General features: G+C 35.0%; 1 protein-coding gene across 1 annotated transcript in view; it reads right to left on the bottom strand.

Moving 5' to 3' along the window:
* Positions 1-180: 180 nt before the first annotated feature.
* The window catches only part of LOC135208352 (huntingtin-like), a gene marked incomplete at its 5' end in the record, with an annotated part of 207,733 nt that continues 189,309 nt past the window's right edge, over positions 181-18,604 (bottom strand). The window contains 9 exon segments of the mRNA XM_064240455.1: positions 181-354; positions 515-608; positions 791-1,007; positions 2,517-2,686; positions 3,678-3,952; positions 7,698-7,802; positions 8,610-8,744; positions 9,647-9,783; positions 16,065-16,213. Of these exon segments, the coding sequence (XP_064096525.1) occupies positions 181-354; positions 515-608; positions 791-1,007; positions 2,517-2,686; positions 3,678-3,952; positions 7,698-7,802; positions 8,610-8,744; positions 9,647-9,783; positions 16,065-16,213 (1,456 nt within the window).

Genomic DNA, 18,604 nt, shown 5'->3' with positions numbered 1-18,604 from the left:
ACAATGACACAAACCACAAACAAAAATACAAAACTCATTTATCTTAAAGCAAACACCTCATCCAAATTCAATTCTTACACAGAAAAGAAAAAGAGTAACATGTCTGCTCTGTGGCAGCAGAAAAAAAGGAGACAAAATAGTACAGACAGAGTGAGGGTTATTTCCCACTCGCCCTCTACACTATGACATAACCTCGTTTCCAAGTTCAACAACCAGTTTTGTGTCTGTGTACTCAAGACTCCACATAAAAGACAAAGGTTTGTATCTCTGTACAAACAAGTTATCTGCAGCAATACACTTGGACAAAAGGCATAAAACATCACTAATAAAATTATGGTTATTACAATTACTTACCTGAATTATACAATACATATTTGTAAATCTTGAGATATATCATCTTTTACAACTTTCCAATTCTATAATAATGGGAGCCAACTGAAAAAATGACATTCCTACATGCAAATCAACTCAAATTTACGACCAATCTGTGTAATATGTATACATTTGTACTCACCACGAATTCAGAAAATACAAGAAGGCCACATCTCCTCATGAATTCAAGGGACAAGCAACTTGAAGGGCCACTTCCCTCACTTACCACAGGATTACTGCAATGGAATAACATGTCTGTCAAGTAACTGTTCTAACACTCCTCATCACATAAGTCCATGAACTCTAATCAAGAGATATTTCATGTGGTATTTTAGGCATAATTCCCCTAAATCTTCAACAGAAAATAAAGTATGATAAAACTGGGAGAAAACTTCATTTGTATCAAACAGTAACATACCTTATGCTAGTTACTGATTTTCTCTGGCAAGTTCTTAGCACTCTTGTCCATAGGTTTTGTGAAGTCAGGTCAAGGCAAGTGAGCAACTTACACCATGAAAGGGTAAGGGATGGGTACCAGCCAGACACAAAAAGAAGTGCTTCACTAACCTCCTCCATCAACTCACTCTCATTACTACAAATGTCCTTAAATGATCCGATAACTTCTCTCCATTGGCCTGAAATAAAAATAAAAGTTTATTTACCAGGAATACTAGCATTTACAAAAAGGTCAGTTAGAGGAATACTTTGTTTCACTTACTTAGCACATTATTCATTTCATTGTTAGTTGTCATAAGGTGATACTTCAGTCAAAATAAGAGGGATCAAGTCAAAAAGAACAGTAAGCCCCTACAGATGAGAAATGAAGTTTTAATTATAAAACTAATATTGTAATACTTAACTGAACACCTGAATTAGCCCTGGTCACTGACCAGCCAATATGATTTTCATAATGCTGGTCAGTGACCAGGGCTAATTCAGGTGTTCAGGTGGTGTATTGCAATGCAACAAGTTATCATTATTCCAAGATTTCTTCCACGGCTTAAAACGTGGTTGCTGAAGCCTTAAGCAGAAGATTCCAGATCACAACCTAAGAGTGGTCTCATAACCAAGATGTTTGCCAGACAATTTGGCAACTCCCACATCTGACCCCTGGAGAATGGTTGTGATATTACAAGCATGGTAAGAACCAGGTGTCAACAGCTTTTCTCCATTTGGCCTCCTGCTAGTTTCTTACAAGAGGCATTAGTTCTTGTGAAGATTAAGATGTTACTCATGGTACTCTTTTATAGTAAATAAGAACATCATATGCTCTTCTCAGAAGTCAATGAACACTTAGCTTGATACAGCTGGGGGTTCGAGGGCTTTTTAAGGGTAGAGATGTGTCTGAAAACATTGTTAGAAAAGACTTTCTCTGGGCAGGCTGACTGAATGAGCCCCAAGTGTGAAGATGGAGAGGTCTATGTTTTGAAGAAATACACTGTTGCTGAAAGATATTGGACCATAACAGAAGTTCTTTGGACAGGTCTACAAACAGGCAAATGTAGTCAGCATAAACACCTGTTGGGGCCACTAATGAGCATTGAAAGTCACATTGATTCAAAAGGCTGAACAAGGCAATGTGTAGCCAGTAATGAGCATTGAGCGCCACATTGATTCAAAAGACTGAACAAGGCAATGTGTAGGTTTATAGAATATCCAAATAATGTACCACGGTTTGTATCCACCTTCCAAGTTGCTTAGTCTGGAAACTCATAACAATAATTTTAAAGTTTCTTAATCAGTGATGTTGTAAATACATTCAAATGAGGGGAGCTTCATACTCAAAAGACCCACTTTAAAGTATGGGATGGAGACAGCAAGTAAAGAACATCACCTGGTCAACCTTATTGGGGTGGGGGTGGAGAGGTGGGGGAGTCTAACAAGACTTTGTGAAAACCCAAAGTGAAGTGGAGAATGAGTAATATATCTTCGGATTATAACTAACAGACATAAGATCACTGTAACTTACAATTTCAGCACTGGGAAATTTCCAAAAATACATGTATAAAATAGAAGTTCTAACTACGTGCTATTTAAAATGCTAAATTTGAAATTCACTAATAACAAAAATTGCATGTAAAAAGTGTCAATTTTAACCAGAAATCAGCAACAATGTTTTAAAAGAAGAAAAAAAATAGTCTTACCTGAGACTGTAAGATGCAATAGAGTAAGTAAAAGATGGTGAGAAAGATGAACTAACAAGTCTGGTGAATGAAGTGAGCTTTTCACATCCAAAGAACTCCCACTATTTAAAAGGGAGAGCCGAACACTCCTGATTTCGCTTACACTTACACGAACTACCTCTAGAAGAAACCTGTAAATAAACAACAAATGTTTTTTTTAAACTGTATGATTGAAAATAAAATACTGAATTACATTTACATGTCAATGCTTAGTTATTATTAATAGGGCTTAGTTTTTCCAGACCTCTGAATCTTAAGTACTCTTCTTGGGCTGGTTCTCAGGGATTAATCCCGAGATAGGATAAGCTTTTAACCACTCACAGGATACAAGACAAAAAGATAAAAAATTACTGCAAATTATAATTATTTCAAATTATTACTAATACATATGCACCAAAAAACTTAAATTTGTGTAGGAATATAAAACAGAATATAAGTCTAAAGACACTATTATATGCAAAATCAACAAGATACACATAGATAAAAGACTAATGACTTGAACTGTCAGGATTGGTGAGGTAAACTACCTATTTAAACCTTCCACATTTGGATGTGAAAGATGAGAAATCTTTTCATACTTCTACTCTACTCTTCAATTTTCCTGTTTTCATTCTTTTGATTTTTATTTCATTTTTTTGTATTCCCTTACTATCAATAGTGTGATAGGTACATATGTCTTGCTTGGTAATTATTTTTATCAGGGCAAATTCTTTGCTTGAATGATGAGGAGGTCTGCAGTGCTAATTACAGAGGAAAAATAATAAATACAAATATAATATTCTACTAATTCACCCGAAAAATATGAGATTAATACAAGTAATTCAAATGAAAAGGTGGTAACGGCAATCTCCAGTAATTTACGGTATAAACTTCATTAACATGTTTATATGGTTGGAAATTATACTAATTTTTACTTGGCCTTTTCTTCAAAACATCAAATGTATGTGATTAAAAATATTAACTAACTGAAAACAATATAGCCTTTACTTACAATGTTTCTTAGGTTAAAATAAAAATGTTAAACTTTTAACATCAAGAAAATATCTGAAAATTAACCATTATCTCCTATTTGAAATCAACAAGGACTAAGAGTCTACAGTCTTACATGCACTGGATATATACCTAGCCATGGCCACTTGTGGGAGAGTCCCTGGTTGGGTTACATTCAGAGGATCTCTAAAGCTTGATGAGTCAGTGGACTGCTGAGAAGCCACTTCAGGTGCAGTGGAAATTTCAGCAGTTGTAGAGTCAGCTGACACATCACTATGAACATAATCCATGCTCAATCCCAGTTCTTCAAGACGTGCAAGGACTAACTCTGGTGATGAATGCGAGATGAGTGTACGCAAAAGGAGCAAAACACTACCAACCCAGCGCTCAACACCAACAGTGCTCTCCTGTTTAAAAAGACAGAGCCATCTTTATTTTCCCGTGACAGAATAACATACCATAAAAAGACTCCACGCTAGTTTAAAAAAAAAAGGTTTTGACATAGGAAAAACCTATTTTTGGTAGTTGCTGTAGAGTCCTCAAAGGAGTTACCCTCCCTGGTGTGCGCCAGCACCCGAAGGTGATCAGACCAATATAAAAAAAAATATCTTTTAGCCTGGTATTTTAGCTGGGTATTATGCAATAATGATGAACACTATGACAAGTGATAGAGTATAATGGACTCAGAAGACAAGAAGGCATTTTTTCTCGTCTTCAGCGAAAGCTGTACCCAGTTTTCCCACATCAAAACTTGTAAAAGTGACTATTGCGCATGCGCATCGGCCATCTTGTTTTATGTTAGTCAAAGCAGGATGTACCTTACCCAAATCCTATGGTTTTTCGTCATGGAAGTGGGAGGGTTTTGAGGACTCAACAGCAACTACCAAAAATAGGTTTTTCCTATGTCAAAACCTGTTTTTTGATTGCATAGTCACTGTTTCGTTCTCAAAGGAGCATTACAAAGAAATTGACAGGTGACAAAAAACTTAAGTTCACAAATTTTCATCCCAAAAATCTCAAAGTTTTAAGATTAAAACATTTCAGGTCCAATTTCAAGCCAATAGTTTCAGTTGAAAAGATAACGAAAACACAGGATATACTTTTAGCATAAAGTTCTATGGTGACTTACCTAAATATGCTGGGTACGGTTGCGACCTTTATGCACCTTCCCCAGTGATAGTCAACATATCCACCCGTTAGGGAGACCCCTGGTTTTCTGTTGTGCCACCTATGGGGTCAGGACTAACCATACCTACTGATACACAGTGCATTCAAATTTGTTCCAGCTCATGGTAGTACATTCAGAAACTTCTTCAAATGATACATTTCTGAAAAAGGCCAATGTTGTACTTACTTTCCTAATATCACGTGATCTAGGAGAGGAATGTGGGTTAGCCTTTTTAATGAGGGACACTAAAATTATTCTTAGCCCTTGTAGAGAGAGCGGTTTGTTTGTGCTAGGATGTAGGAAAATTGGACCTTCTGAAACATTTTCCGTGACCTCTGGGTAATCCTTAAGTGCTTGAACTGGGCATAATGGTTTGTCTGCTAAACTGAGTTGTCTTATAAGAATAGGAGATTTCCTCTTTAAAGGATTCTCATTCTTGGCCAGGAATGATGGCATGGCCCAGGGGATAACAATAACTGGTTATCAGCAGTTTGTATGATATATTGTCCCCGTCTAAGAGAGCCCAATTCACTAATATGTGCTCCTGATGCTAATGCTACCAGGAAGATTGCTTATTGAAGCATGCATGTGGTGGTTACATTAGGTCCGTTGAATTGAGGAGTACCTTATTCAGGGGCCAAGTAATTGGAGGTCTTTCGGGAGCGGGTCTCTGTAAAGAAAAAGACCGCAGAAGGGAAGTGACTACTTCTATGTTGGAATCAATCCCAAATCTCGATTGGGCTCTCACTCTGGATATAATCTAACCATATTCTCCATACGGACTGGTATTGCCGGATAGATGATGTCCGTAGTTTTTGCACTAGGTACCTAGCAATATTGGGTGAGTAGTTCTAATGGTAAATTATATTTAAAAATCCACACGTGAAGGTCTCGGCTTAGAAAGGAGGATGCGTAAACAACTTCCCTCCTATTTTCTGGGATAATACAGCGGATGGTAATGGAATTGACCTCTTCGTCCGCTGATGATGTAGTAGGATCCAATGCCTGTTTGGCCAATTTGAGGCTGTTAGGTAAGCTGTTCCTTTGAAGGTTAGGAGCTTGTTCAAAACCGTCGAAATCTGGGACAATGGAGGAAAAAGATAAATCGTCTTCCAGTTGTTCCGGTCCTGTAGGAAGGCATCTCTCGCTATTGCTTGAGTGTCCACATTCGGGGACACATATAGTGCTGAGAGTTTGTGATTCTCGTATGTGGCACACAGGTCCACTTCCGGTTGTGGAAGTAGGTTGTATATTATTTGAAAGGAGTGGTTGTCCAATGACCACTCTGTTGAGGCTGTCGTGTTCCTTGATAAAGAGTCTATTACATTGAGCAACCCTTACTGTAAGGTGAGTTGCAGACAAATGCCACTTCTTTTCCTGTGCCATCCGAAGAATGGCTAACATTACCATATTGAGAGGAGGTGAGAGTGATCCCAATTTTTTTATCCAAGACATTGCAGTTGTATTGTCTAGGACCAGCAGAATGTGTGTCTGTTCCGGAGGTTTGAGTTTCTTTAGAGACAAAAAGACAGCCATTAGCTCTAGGAAATTGATATGTCAATTCCTTAGAGTAGCTGACCACCTCCCAGTTACCCGACAATCCTCCCAATGTCCTCCCCAACCTGTCAACGAGGCATCTGTGTGTATTGTTACTTTTACAGATGGAGGAGTCAAGGAGACCTGTTTTGCCAGAGATTCCTTCCGTGTCCATGGCCGAAGTATATCCCCAAGTATTTTATGCATTTTGTGAGATTTGTCTCGCATCCTTTTCTTACATGTGACATCCAAAATTTGTTCACGTTTTTCAGTAGCAACCTGAGTACTGGATCTGTTATAGATGCAAACTGTAGCAGACCCATCATGCGCTCTAATTGCCGTCTGGAAGCAATGGGCTGTGTCAGGAACCTTTTGAGGTTTTTCCTTATTCTGTTCTGAGTTTTGAGGGGAAGATACAAAAGGCCGTGAACAGGGCCCCAACACATTCCCAGCCACTGAAAATGTCTGCTGGGTGTGATACGGGACTTTTTCCAATTTATAATAAAGCATTTTGACTGAAGTCTGTTGACTACTGTTCCTAGGTTTTTCAGGCACTCTTTCTCGTGGCTCCTCAGACTAACCAGTCATCTAAATAAGCTATCACATGCATTCCTCCTTTCCTGAGTTCCCGAACAACTACCGTCAGCAATTTTGTAAAGATTCTTGATGCAAAGTTTAGCATGAAAGTCATGACCTTGAATCTGTATGTACTTTTTCCTATCCGGAACCCTAGGAAGGGGAGGAAGGGAACAGCAATAAGGACGTGCCAATATGCGTCTTTCAGATCTATAGAAGCTGTCCAGGTCCATTTTAGAATGACAGAACATACTTGGGCAACGGTAGTCATTCAAAACTTTTGGCAAACTTTTCTTGTTCTACAGTTTTTAACGTAACTGTTTTAACTAAATCTTAAATATGAGCACTTAATTTTCAAATGTTGGCAATTCCATGATTGATTTAAAAAAAAATATCTCAAGATAGAGGAGCATTGGCTGAACAATCTTTCGAGTGTGATGACCAGAAGAGTAATGATTTGTTGTCTTTTGCCAGCCTGAACATAAAACAAGATGGCCGATGCACATGTGAAATAGTCACTTCTACAAGTTTTGAAGTGGGAGAACTGGGTACAGCTTTCGTTGAAGACGAGAAAAAATGCCTTCTTGTCTTTTGAGTCCATTATACTCTATCACTTGTCACAGTGTTAATCATTATGGCATAATACCAGGCTAAAAGACCAGGCTAAAAGATATTTCTTTGATATTAGTCTGATCACCTTGGGGCGCTGGTGCACACCAGGGAGGGTAACTCCTTTGAGGACAAAACAGCGACTACACTACCAAAAAGAAGATAAAAAAAGTATCACAAACACAAAATCAGAGGTTTTCATAAATGCCTACATATACATCCAGAAAATTATTTCACATTTCCATAACAATGATTTAACATACCAGTTCACATGGAGATGTAAACAAAGCCTTCAGTAAGCAGTCCACTGGACGATAAACACTTGGGCAAACACCATTCATAACTTCCTCAACTGCTGATAATGATTCCTGGAAATTATAGCATTTTCTCTATTCAAAATGCATAAATAACTTCAACTGTCATCATTTTCAAAATATTTATAGACAATAAAAAATTCTTTGACCAAGACAATAAAAAATCCTTTGTAGATCATGACACATTACACTACATATATTAATCATATTTCAATCATATATAACTAAGTGACATGTAAATTTCTTCATGATAAGAAAAAAACTACTGCATTGGAACTCTGCAATTCCTCTTAACAATTTGGATAGATATATTGTATTCAGTGGATTTATGATGAAAAAATATGGATTAAATAACAAGTTATTAGAAAGCTCAGCAATATTAAAAAGTGGCATTGGAAATTTAACAGATGAGAAAAATGAGAACAGTATTATTAAGCAGACAAAAAAGAGCAATATAAGGTTAAGTAATTTATTAACAGTTAACAATATAAAAATAAGACATTAACATGAGCAAAGGGTAAGACTGACAAAAAATTCTCCTACACTCTAAGGACTTGGAGACCAGGTAGTGGTTTAAGGCCTTCATTGAGCTCAATTTCCCCACCACCTACAATCACAACAAAATCGTCAAACTCCATAAATAGGTAAAACAATAAATAATTTAAACTTTGCATCTAATATTAAGGGTGGGTTTTTCCCCAAGGTACTGTTCCACTTAATGCACTAAAATCTATCTAAAACCAGTCCTGTAAATTATGCAAGTCAGGAAAGAAGAGTGTCTCAAGAGCATCAGCTTAACAACCATTTAACCACACTGTAACATATGAATAATAAAAACAACAGGAAATATATATCACAAACCTCAGAGTCGAGATTAACTTGTAACTTAGACAGCAAGGGAAGCAAAGTATCAATCACCTGGCGAGACAACTTACGCCAACGATCCCTATTAGCTTCCATTGTAGCACCAAGTACAAGGGAGATAAGATGAAGAACCTGGAATTAGAACTTCTGCTAAAATAGTATCTAAAGTATTGAACTCATATACAAATTAGCCTCTCCTGTTATTTTGTGGTATTCATTATTACCATTATTACTATGACTTTTTCAGAAATCCTTATTTTCTTCCGAGTCCATGCACATGATATTCAGAGATGAAGATGCGAGCTCAACATTCTGCCCAATATGGCTACAAGGGAACACCTCAGTAGAAATTTGATTAAAAAATGGCCTTCCATACTTGGAATGCCTAACTTTCATGACTGAATGACAATAGCATGACAAAAATATCACAGCTGCTGACGACACTTTCAACATCATAATTGTTACTACTATTATTATCACAGCACAACTATCAATTTTGTTTAATTTGGTATACAGTTCATTATTATGCAATATCGTGTACTGTAAACAATTCTGACCTATTGTTGGCCTTGTTAAATCTGTTCATAGCTTCTGTTTCTGTAATCATTGTTATAACAGGGATCACTCACATTTATGCCATATTTCTTGTACACATTCATGTTAAAAGACAGCATACTGCATAAAAGATAAGATAGTTAATGATACTGATGATGATGATGATGATCACTAGTTTTTGAATTTTAAAGATTCATATCATCTGATCTGTTTTCTTTTTAAATAAACTTATAAGATATAAATCTCTATAAAATAAAACAGCAACAGGTAAGATCAATTCTAAACATAATACATTGAAAAATAAATGATAAAGAACATACAACCATTCCTTCTCAATGATTCCCCTCTCCTGCAAAAGACTTTGGCCTATGGGTCAATGAAAAATGAACTACAGAATAGCTTATAAATGGTTTAATTCAACATGATTTCATGGACATGCTTAAATATTCTACATCTAGTAACCAACAATTGTAACTAACCTGATGATAATGGGCAAGTCTGAGCAGCATTGAACACAGGACCTCTCGTTGTGTATCAAGTTCTCGTTGATCAGCAGAGCTTGTTGTGCTTCGAACCAAGAAGAGATCTTCCACCAGTGGTTGAAGAGCTTTTATACCTATAATAAAACCTGGCATCAATGCATGGCATATCACATTCAGGACAGTATAACATGTGGGGCCTTACATGAATGGTTAATTTATTAATTTATTTTTTCCTTTTTTAATAAGTTTGGGTCTCTTCTTTCTGTATTTCACTTTATCTTACCTCTTCCTAATGAACCCCATATTTTTGGGAATCATGAATTTCAAGTCAATTGCCCCAATGAGCTTGTTCCATATGAAGAGGTTTTATCTTCTAAATAAAAATAATAATATTTCAAAAACTGAATATTGTTCACATGCTCATTAGAGCCATAGAAAACATCCCTGAAAGTTTCATTAACCCTCTTATGCCGAAGCCCTAAAAATCAAAACCTCTCCTGTATGCCGGCGCCGGTTTGGAGTGAGCGCGGAAGCGGAAAAAATAATTTTTTCAAAAAATCACAGCGCGCTTAGTTTTAAAGATTAAGAGTTCATTTTTGGCTCATTTTTTTGTCATTGCCTGAAGTTTAGTATGCAATCATCAGAAATGAAAAATAATATCATTATCACATGTAAATAATGCGAGATATGGTAGAGAAAAAAAAAAAATTCATAGATAATTGTATTCAAATCACGCTGTGCAAAAAACGGTCAAAGCTAACGAGTTACTTTTTTTTCGTTGTATTGTACACTAAATTTCAATCATTTTGATATATAATACATAGTAAAACAATAAAAGCAACACCGGAATAATATTATCACAAAATGATGTACGAATTCATAACGCGCGGATGTAAAAAAATGTTATTTTCAAAAATTCACCGTAATTCTAAATATTATTCTAGAGACTTCCAATTTGTTTCAAAATTAAGACAAATCATTTAATATTACGATACTATAAGAGTTTTAGATTAGAATTGCAGATTTTGACCATTTCGGACGAGTTAAATTTGACCGAATGTCGAAATTTTTATATATATATTTTTTTATATGCACATATTTCGGAGATGGGAAAAGCTACAACCTTCACTTATTTTTTATTGTATTCTTCATGAATTTGTGCACATTTTGATATATGAAACTCTATAAAACGGCTAATATGAAAAGGAGCAAATATTAGGATAATGCGATGTACGTATTTCGGAGACTTGCGGCCGCGAATCGGCGCGCAGAGTGAAGGTAAATATATTTTTCAAAAATTCACCATAAATCACAATATTGTTCTAGAGACTTCAAATTTGTTTCAAAATGAAGAAAAGTGACTGAATATTACTAGGCCGTAAGATTTTTAGCTTACAATTGCGTTTTTCAACTATTTCGGTAGAGTCAAATTTGACCGAACGTGATTTTTTTTCTATTTATCGTGATTTATATGCAAATATTTCGAAAAAAGAGAAAAGCTACAACCTTCAATCATTTTTAGTTGTATTCTACATGAAATTGCGCACATTTTCATATATAAAACATTATGTAACAGCTAGTTTTAAATGGTGCAAACATTTCGACAATCGCACAAAAAAAATTCTGATTTTTTCGTAAGAGTTACCGCGCGGACGTAAGAAAAATTTTTTTTTTTCATAAATTCACCATAAATCGAAATATTGTGCTAGAGACTTCCAAGTCATTGCAAAATGAAGGTAAATGATTGAATATTACTAGAATATAAGAGTTTTAGCTTACAATTGCGTTTTTCGACCATTTCAGTAGAGTCAAAGTTGACCGAAAGTTGACATTTTTGCACTTAACGTTATTTATATGAAAATATTTCGAAACTGATAAAAGCTACAACCATGGGTTGTTTTTTGTTGTATTGTGCATGAAATTGCGCACATTTCCATATATAAAACTTTATGTAACGGTAAATTTAAAAGGGTGCAAATATTAGGACAATCGCACGAAAAAATTTATCGGAAGAGTTATCGCACGAACGTAAGGAAAAAGTTTTTTCATAAATTCACCATAAATCGAAATATTGTGCTAAAGACGTCCAATTTGTTGCATAATGAAGGCAAATGATTGAATATTATTATAATATAAGAATTTTAGCTTACAATTGCGTTTCTCGACCATTTCGGTAGAGTCAAAGTTGACCGAAGGTTGAAATTTTTGCACTTATCGTTATTTATATGAAAATATTTCAAAACTGATAAAAGTTACAATCATGAGTATTTTTTTGTTGTATTCCACATGAAATTGCACACATTTTCATATATAATACTTCATGTAAAGGATAATTTAAAATGGTGCAAAAATTATGTCAAAGTGACGAAATAATTTTTGAGATGTGTCACTGATACTTTTTAGTGCGATAAGAAAGAAATTCGCGCTTGCGCGCCTGCGTAGCGATTGTAAACAAAACAACGCCTTGATCCGTGAACTCCCAGCATCCCCCAAGGCGCGTGATTCAAAAGTTTTCGGCTGGTAGGCCTATAAGTATTTTTCCGCGAATTTTTAAAAAAACTTTTTTGAGCCGACGTATGATACGTCCAATCGGCATACGGGAGACATTTTGACTCGACGTTTAATACGTCCAATCGGCATAAGAGGGTTAATGTGTCTTGGCAACCTACTACTAAATAACTGGATGCCTTGCTAACCCCTGGGTTGCCAGAACAATATAATAGTCATCAGACTCATTGTTGTGGCTATACTAAAGAACATAATAGAATTAAAACTTAAATATCATACAAAGGATTTATGCTTCATGACCATTTGGGATAGCCAGATTCTATAGAAATTACAAAAGCAAAACTCCAAAATCTTTGCCAAGAGAAATTAAAAATTCATTAACCATTTTCTATCTTCATCATTAAAAATATGGACTCCTCTCACTATTCCCAGCCATTCTTTTCCATAAGCACTTGCCATTGCTTATCCAAAATCAAGAGGATATCAGCTGGTGATGGAAATATCACTAATTTTCTAAGAAAATGTTTATTTTTTCATAGCTACAAACCTAAGGTCTTAAAAATATTAATCATTTTCTAGTGCCTAGCTGGATTTGGTTAAACAATCAGAGATTGAAAAGCATCTGTGAGATCTGGCAACACATGCGTATATCGGGTGAAAACTGGTTAAAGACCGTGCACCCACGGTATTATGTTTAATCTTTTTTTAACTGCCTGGGTGAGTGATGCGGTTGCTTACTCTCTGTCCAACCCAGTCATCCTTTGTCTAAGTTCCTCGTTGGATGAGTAGTTTTTGCACTCGGCTACCAATCCAGTGGTTCAAAGTTCGATTCTTTGCTAGGCCAACGCGGAATCAGAGGAATTTATTTCTGGTAATTAGAGTTCATTTCTCTATAATGTGGTTCGGATCCCAAAATAAGCTGTAGGTTCTGTTGCTAGGTGACCAATTGGTTTCTAGCCACGTAAAAATATCTAATCCTTCGGGCCAGCCCTAGGAGAGCTGTTAATAAGCTCAGTGGTCTAATAAAGCAAAGATATGCTTAATTTAATCCTTTGTTAACTTTTAAACAGAGAAAATTTATTTGTTTACAAATCACAATGAAACCATACACGATTTATTACATTTTCTTTATGGAAATAGATGGATATTTAAAAAACTATAGGTAAACTATTAGTAAAAATCACAGTACGTCACTACTTTCATTACTGAGTTTGGATATTAACCCTTAAACGCCGAGCCGGTATTTCCGAAAGTGTCTCCCATATGCCGGCAGCATTTGCGAGTGAGCGCCGAAGAGGAAAAAAAGTTTTTTTTAAAAATCACAGCACTCTTAATTTTCAAGATTAAGAGTTCACTTTTGGCTCCTTTTTTGTCAATGCCTGAAGTTTAGTGTGCAACCATCAGAAATGAAAAAAATATCATTATCATATATAAATATTGGAATATATGACAGCGCGAAAAAAAATTTCATATATAATTGATACAAATCGCACTGTGAGCAAAACAGTTAAAGCTAATGAGTTAATTATTTTTTTGTTGTAATGTACACTAAATTCCGATGATTTTGGTACATAACAAATTGTAAAACAATCAAAGCAACGCAGAGAGAATGTTATCACAATATGATGCGTGAATTCATAACGTGCAGACGTAAAAAAAAGTTGTTTTCAAAAATTCACCATAAATCGAAATATTGTGCTAGAGACTTCCTGTTTGTTGCCAAATGAAGGTAATTGATTGAATATTACTATACTGGAAGTGTTGTAGCTTACAATTACAGTTTTCAACCATTTCGGTTGAGTTAAATTTGACCGAAGGTCGAATTTTTTCTATTTATCGTTATTTATATGAATACATTTCAAAACAGATAAAAGCTACAACAATGGATTAGATTTTGTTGTATTCTAAATGAAATTGCGCACATTTTCATATATAAAACTTTATGCAACGGCTAATATAAAACGGTGCAAACATTACGACAATCAGACGAAAAAATTTCTGATTTTTTGGAAGAGTTACCACGCAGAAGTAAGGAAAAAGTTTTTTCATAAATTCACCATAAATCAAAATATTGTGCTAGAGACTTCCAATTTGTTGCAAAATAGAGGTAAATGATTGAATATTATTAGAATGAAATAGTTTTAGCTTACAATTGCGTTATTTTACCATTTCGCTCGAGTCAAAGTTGACCGAAGGTTGAAATTTTGGCACTTATCGTTATTTATGTGAAAATATATAAAAACTAATAAATCTACAACAATGGGTTGTTTTTCATTGCATCCTACATGAAATTGCACACATTTTCATATATAAAACTTTATGTAACGGCTAATATAAAACGGTGCAAACATTATGACAATTGGACAAAAAATTTTTTGATTTTTTTGGAAGCGTTACCACGCGGACGTAAGGAAAAAGTTTTTTTTACTAAATTCACCATAAATCGAAACACTGTGCTAGAGACTTCCAATTTGTTGCAAAATGAAGGTAAATGATTGAATATAACTGGAATATAAGATTTTAGCTTACAATTGCTTTTTCGACCATTTCAGTAGAGTCAAAGTTGACAGAAGGTTGATATTTTGGCACTTATCATTATTTTTATGAAAATATTTCAAAACTGATAAAAGCTGCAACGGTGGGTTGTTTTAAGTTGTATTCTACATGAAACTGCGCATATTTTCATATATAAAACTTTATGTAACGGCTAATATAAAACGGTGCAAACATTACGACAATCGGACGAAAACATTTTTGATTTTTTCGGCAGTTACCGCACAGACGTAGCAAAAAGTTTTTTTTTCAAAATTTCACCATAAATCAAAATAATGTGCTAGAGACTTCCAATTTATTGCAATATGAAGGTAAATGATTGAATATTACTAGAATATAAGAGTTTTAGCTTACAATAGCTTTTTCGACCATTTCGGTAGAGTCAAAGTTGACCGAAGGTTGATATTTTGGCACATCATTAATTATATGAAAATATTTCAAAACTGATAAAAGCTACAACAATGAGTTGTTTTTAGTTGTATTCTACATGAAATTGCGCACATTTCCATATATAAAACTTTATGTAACGGCTAATATAAAATGGTGCAAACATAACGACAATCAGACGAAAAAATTTCTGATTTTTTTCGGAAGAGTTACCGCGCGGACGTAAGGAAAGTTTTCTTTCATAAATTCACCATAAATCAAAATATTGTGCTAGAGACTTCCAATTTGTTGTAAAATGAAGGTAAATGATTGAATATTACCAGAATATAAGAGTTTTAGCTTACAATTACGTTTTTCGACCATTTCAGTAGTCAAAGTTGACCAAAGGTTGAAATTTTGGCACTTATCGTTATTTATAAGAAAATATTTCAAAACTGATAAAAGCTACAATCATGGGTTGTTTTTGGTTGTATTCTACATGAAATTGCACACATTTTCATATATAAAACTCTATGTAACAGCTAATACAAAATGGTGCAAAAATTATGTCAAAGTGACAAAATAATTTCTGAGATGTGTCGCTGATGCTTTTTAGTGCGAGAAGAAAGAAATTAGCGCTTGCACGCCTGGGTAATGATTGTAAACAAAACAAGAGCTTGATCCATGAACTCCCAGCATCCCTCAAGGTGCATGATTTAAAAGTTTTCGCCAAGTAGGCCTATAACTATTTTTCCGTGAATTCTAAGAAAAACTTTCGCGTCGACGTTTCATATGTCAATTCGGCACCCAACAGACAATGTTCGTTGACGTTTAATACGTCCTATAGGCGTTTAAGGTAATAGACTAGTTATACTTACTGCAATAATAGAACACAGAGATGGACCAGTTACTTATAAAACAAAGACCTTAAAAAGTGACACTTTACACTCATAAGCATAAAAATTAGAGTAAATTCATCACATCTTACAGTGTGATAATGGCGGCTGTCCACTTGCTAGAAGGCCATCACACAGTTGAATTATCTTTGGTACTCCAATGATGCTTTTGCTATGATGACGTTCATATGACAATAGCACCAAAAAACGAAACATTGATGGTATGAGCTCCTCTGCTTGCCTGAAAGTGATGCAACATTAACCATATAAATCATCCAGAAAATTTGTAAGCACAACAGAGCTTTGAAATTAGCTGTGTTGCACTGAATATCTGCAAAAGAATGCAAATTACTAAAATTATGCTCAGAAATACTAAAAGTATACTCACAATTTTCTAGATTTGCAAATGTTTGTATGGATGGTAAAGGTTTTACTTTTAACTGTCAACTTTTTCTTAATAATTTCCACCACAGTAACTTAAGAAATTTATAACCTTGAATTTATGAAGTCTTGTAACACCAATAAACATATTTCCACAAAAAAATTATATCGTTTGATTGTGTTTCCTAAATCATATAAAAAATTTATTATTCTTGTGCTTTCCTATATATTATAATATGTACATCATACATATGAATAGGTAATAAATATTCATTTAAAAGAGCTGTAAAGTAGTACCAGAAGGCCGGTTGAAACGCGATTTGTTCAAAATAAAAAACAAATTTCCCCATAAGAAATAAAGGAAATCGGGATAATTCTTTCCAACCCACTCAAAATTTCCCCCTTTCAGAATTCTTTCTATTATTAATGTGTTCAAAAGCTAAATTAATTGTGTAAAGTAATAAAACAGTACGTAAAATTTTAAGACAAATTTTGCTTCCATATACGAGCTAAAAATTTTATTTTTGAACTCTTTTAATGAAACCATGTGGCATGTGGTGGGCTGGGATTGAGGGAGGAGAGACAGGAGCCCTCAAGGAAACAAAATTGGTCATAGTAAGCAAAGATTGACAACAAAACCAATTTTACTCACATTTTGCAAAACTATCTCTTGGCAAATGGCAGAATTTAAAATTATAATCCAATAAACATGATGACTGTACAAACAAATAAATAATAAGTAAAGAATGCAAGTAAGAAAAGGAAAGAGAGTTGTTTAAACAAACAATCCAGGTTGTGTAGAAGCTGAATGTGGCACCAGTGTTTTTCATGAATTGGGAGGAGTTACTTTTGCAGTGCTATAAAATTGTAAAAATGACAAATTTTTCATCAATTTGTATTTTTCATAACTAACAAACCTGAGGTCTTAACAATAGGATAAATACTTAGCGCCAGCTGGAAACCGGTAAAGTTTAAAATAATTGTGTATGCAAGGGACTATTGGCATCTGTGCTTGGTCATATACCCCTCTTTAACTTGCGACACCGTTAGTTATTTTCTTACCGCCTTTAAGAGAGGACGTGCTTTGCTTCCGTCCTTTTAAAGCCGGTTTAGTTTGCCCCCTGTTGTTTTGAATCTGTTGCGTTTGGAATTTCTGGGCACTATTGTGAACATGGAGCCTTCTCATGCTTCGAGATTTCCTGGATATCACAAAAAGCAGATAAACGCCCGGATATTATCTTCTACGCTTTTAGATGTCGGGGTACTCATCGTGTAGTAGGTCGTAGGTGCAGAAACTCTTCAGATACAGTTAATTCGTTGCCTGTACTTTGGATTTTCACATATATCATATGGCTTGCCTGTGAATCCAAAGCTTGGATGTATCACGATGTGCTTTGGGAAGTAATTTTTTACTAATTGTGCTCCTTTCCCTGCGGGGAGAGGTGTGCATCGAAGTGATTCAGGCTGAGTGTAGGGCAAAATGTAGTGAGAGAAAATCATCTGAGCCCAGCTGGGAAGTTACTGGGAAGCTGACCTGCCTCCCATCTAGTAACCTACCACCATCCACTCCCTCTCCTCTCTACCAGCTCACTCCACAATCCAGAAAACTCGCTCAAGTAAAAATCTCTTTCTATTTTTTATTGATACTGTATAGTATTTTATTGTTTTTATATTGCATCAAGTTAAATTTGTGAAATTCCCTTCTTTTATTTTTTATGTGAATTGTTACTGCTTTTACATACATACAGTAGTGTTTTTACTGTCCCTTCTTCATCTCTCCTCAACAGTAAATGCTCCCTCCCTCTATCTCACGTCAGCTGTGTGTCAACACAATGACATATTATTTTGTTTATCTTTTATGTTAAATTTTAATGTGAAATGTTTTATTCTTTTACTTATTTTGTTGAATATGGTTATATTAAACTATATATTGTAAAGGAAAAAACATGATAAGAGAGTTTTTCTCCTAGGACACAGCAGGCTGTCGAGTACAAGTATAATAAAGACAATTGGTCAGGTTGACATACAAGTAATTGTTTGACAAACGACACAAAATTTCTTCAAAAATTCCAGTCAAAAAACAGAATGTTCGACATAAGAAATGTTTGACAAAAAAAAATACCACTGTATAGGGTCTGCATCTCTGTAGCTTATGGGTATTATTAACTTGTAATGTGTTTGCACGTGGTGAGCTAAGAATTTCCAAAGGTTTGGCTTGGGACTGGAGAAGACAAGTCTTCCCTAGAGGTCA

The sequence above is a fragment of the Macrobrachium nipponense genome, chromosome 35 (assembly GCF_015104395.2).
Source record: "Macrobrachium nipponense isolate FS-2020 chromosome 35, ASM1510439v2, whole genome shotgun sequence".
Classification (NCBI taxonomy): domain Eukaryota; kingdom Metazoa; phylum Arthropoda; class Malacostraca; order Decapoda; family Palaemonidae; genus Macrobrachium; species Macrobrachium nipponense.
The sequence above is the reverse complement of the archived record's forward strand: the minus strand, read 5'-3'. Positions and strand labels throughout refer to the sequence as shown.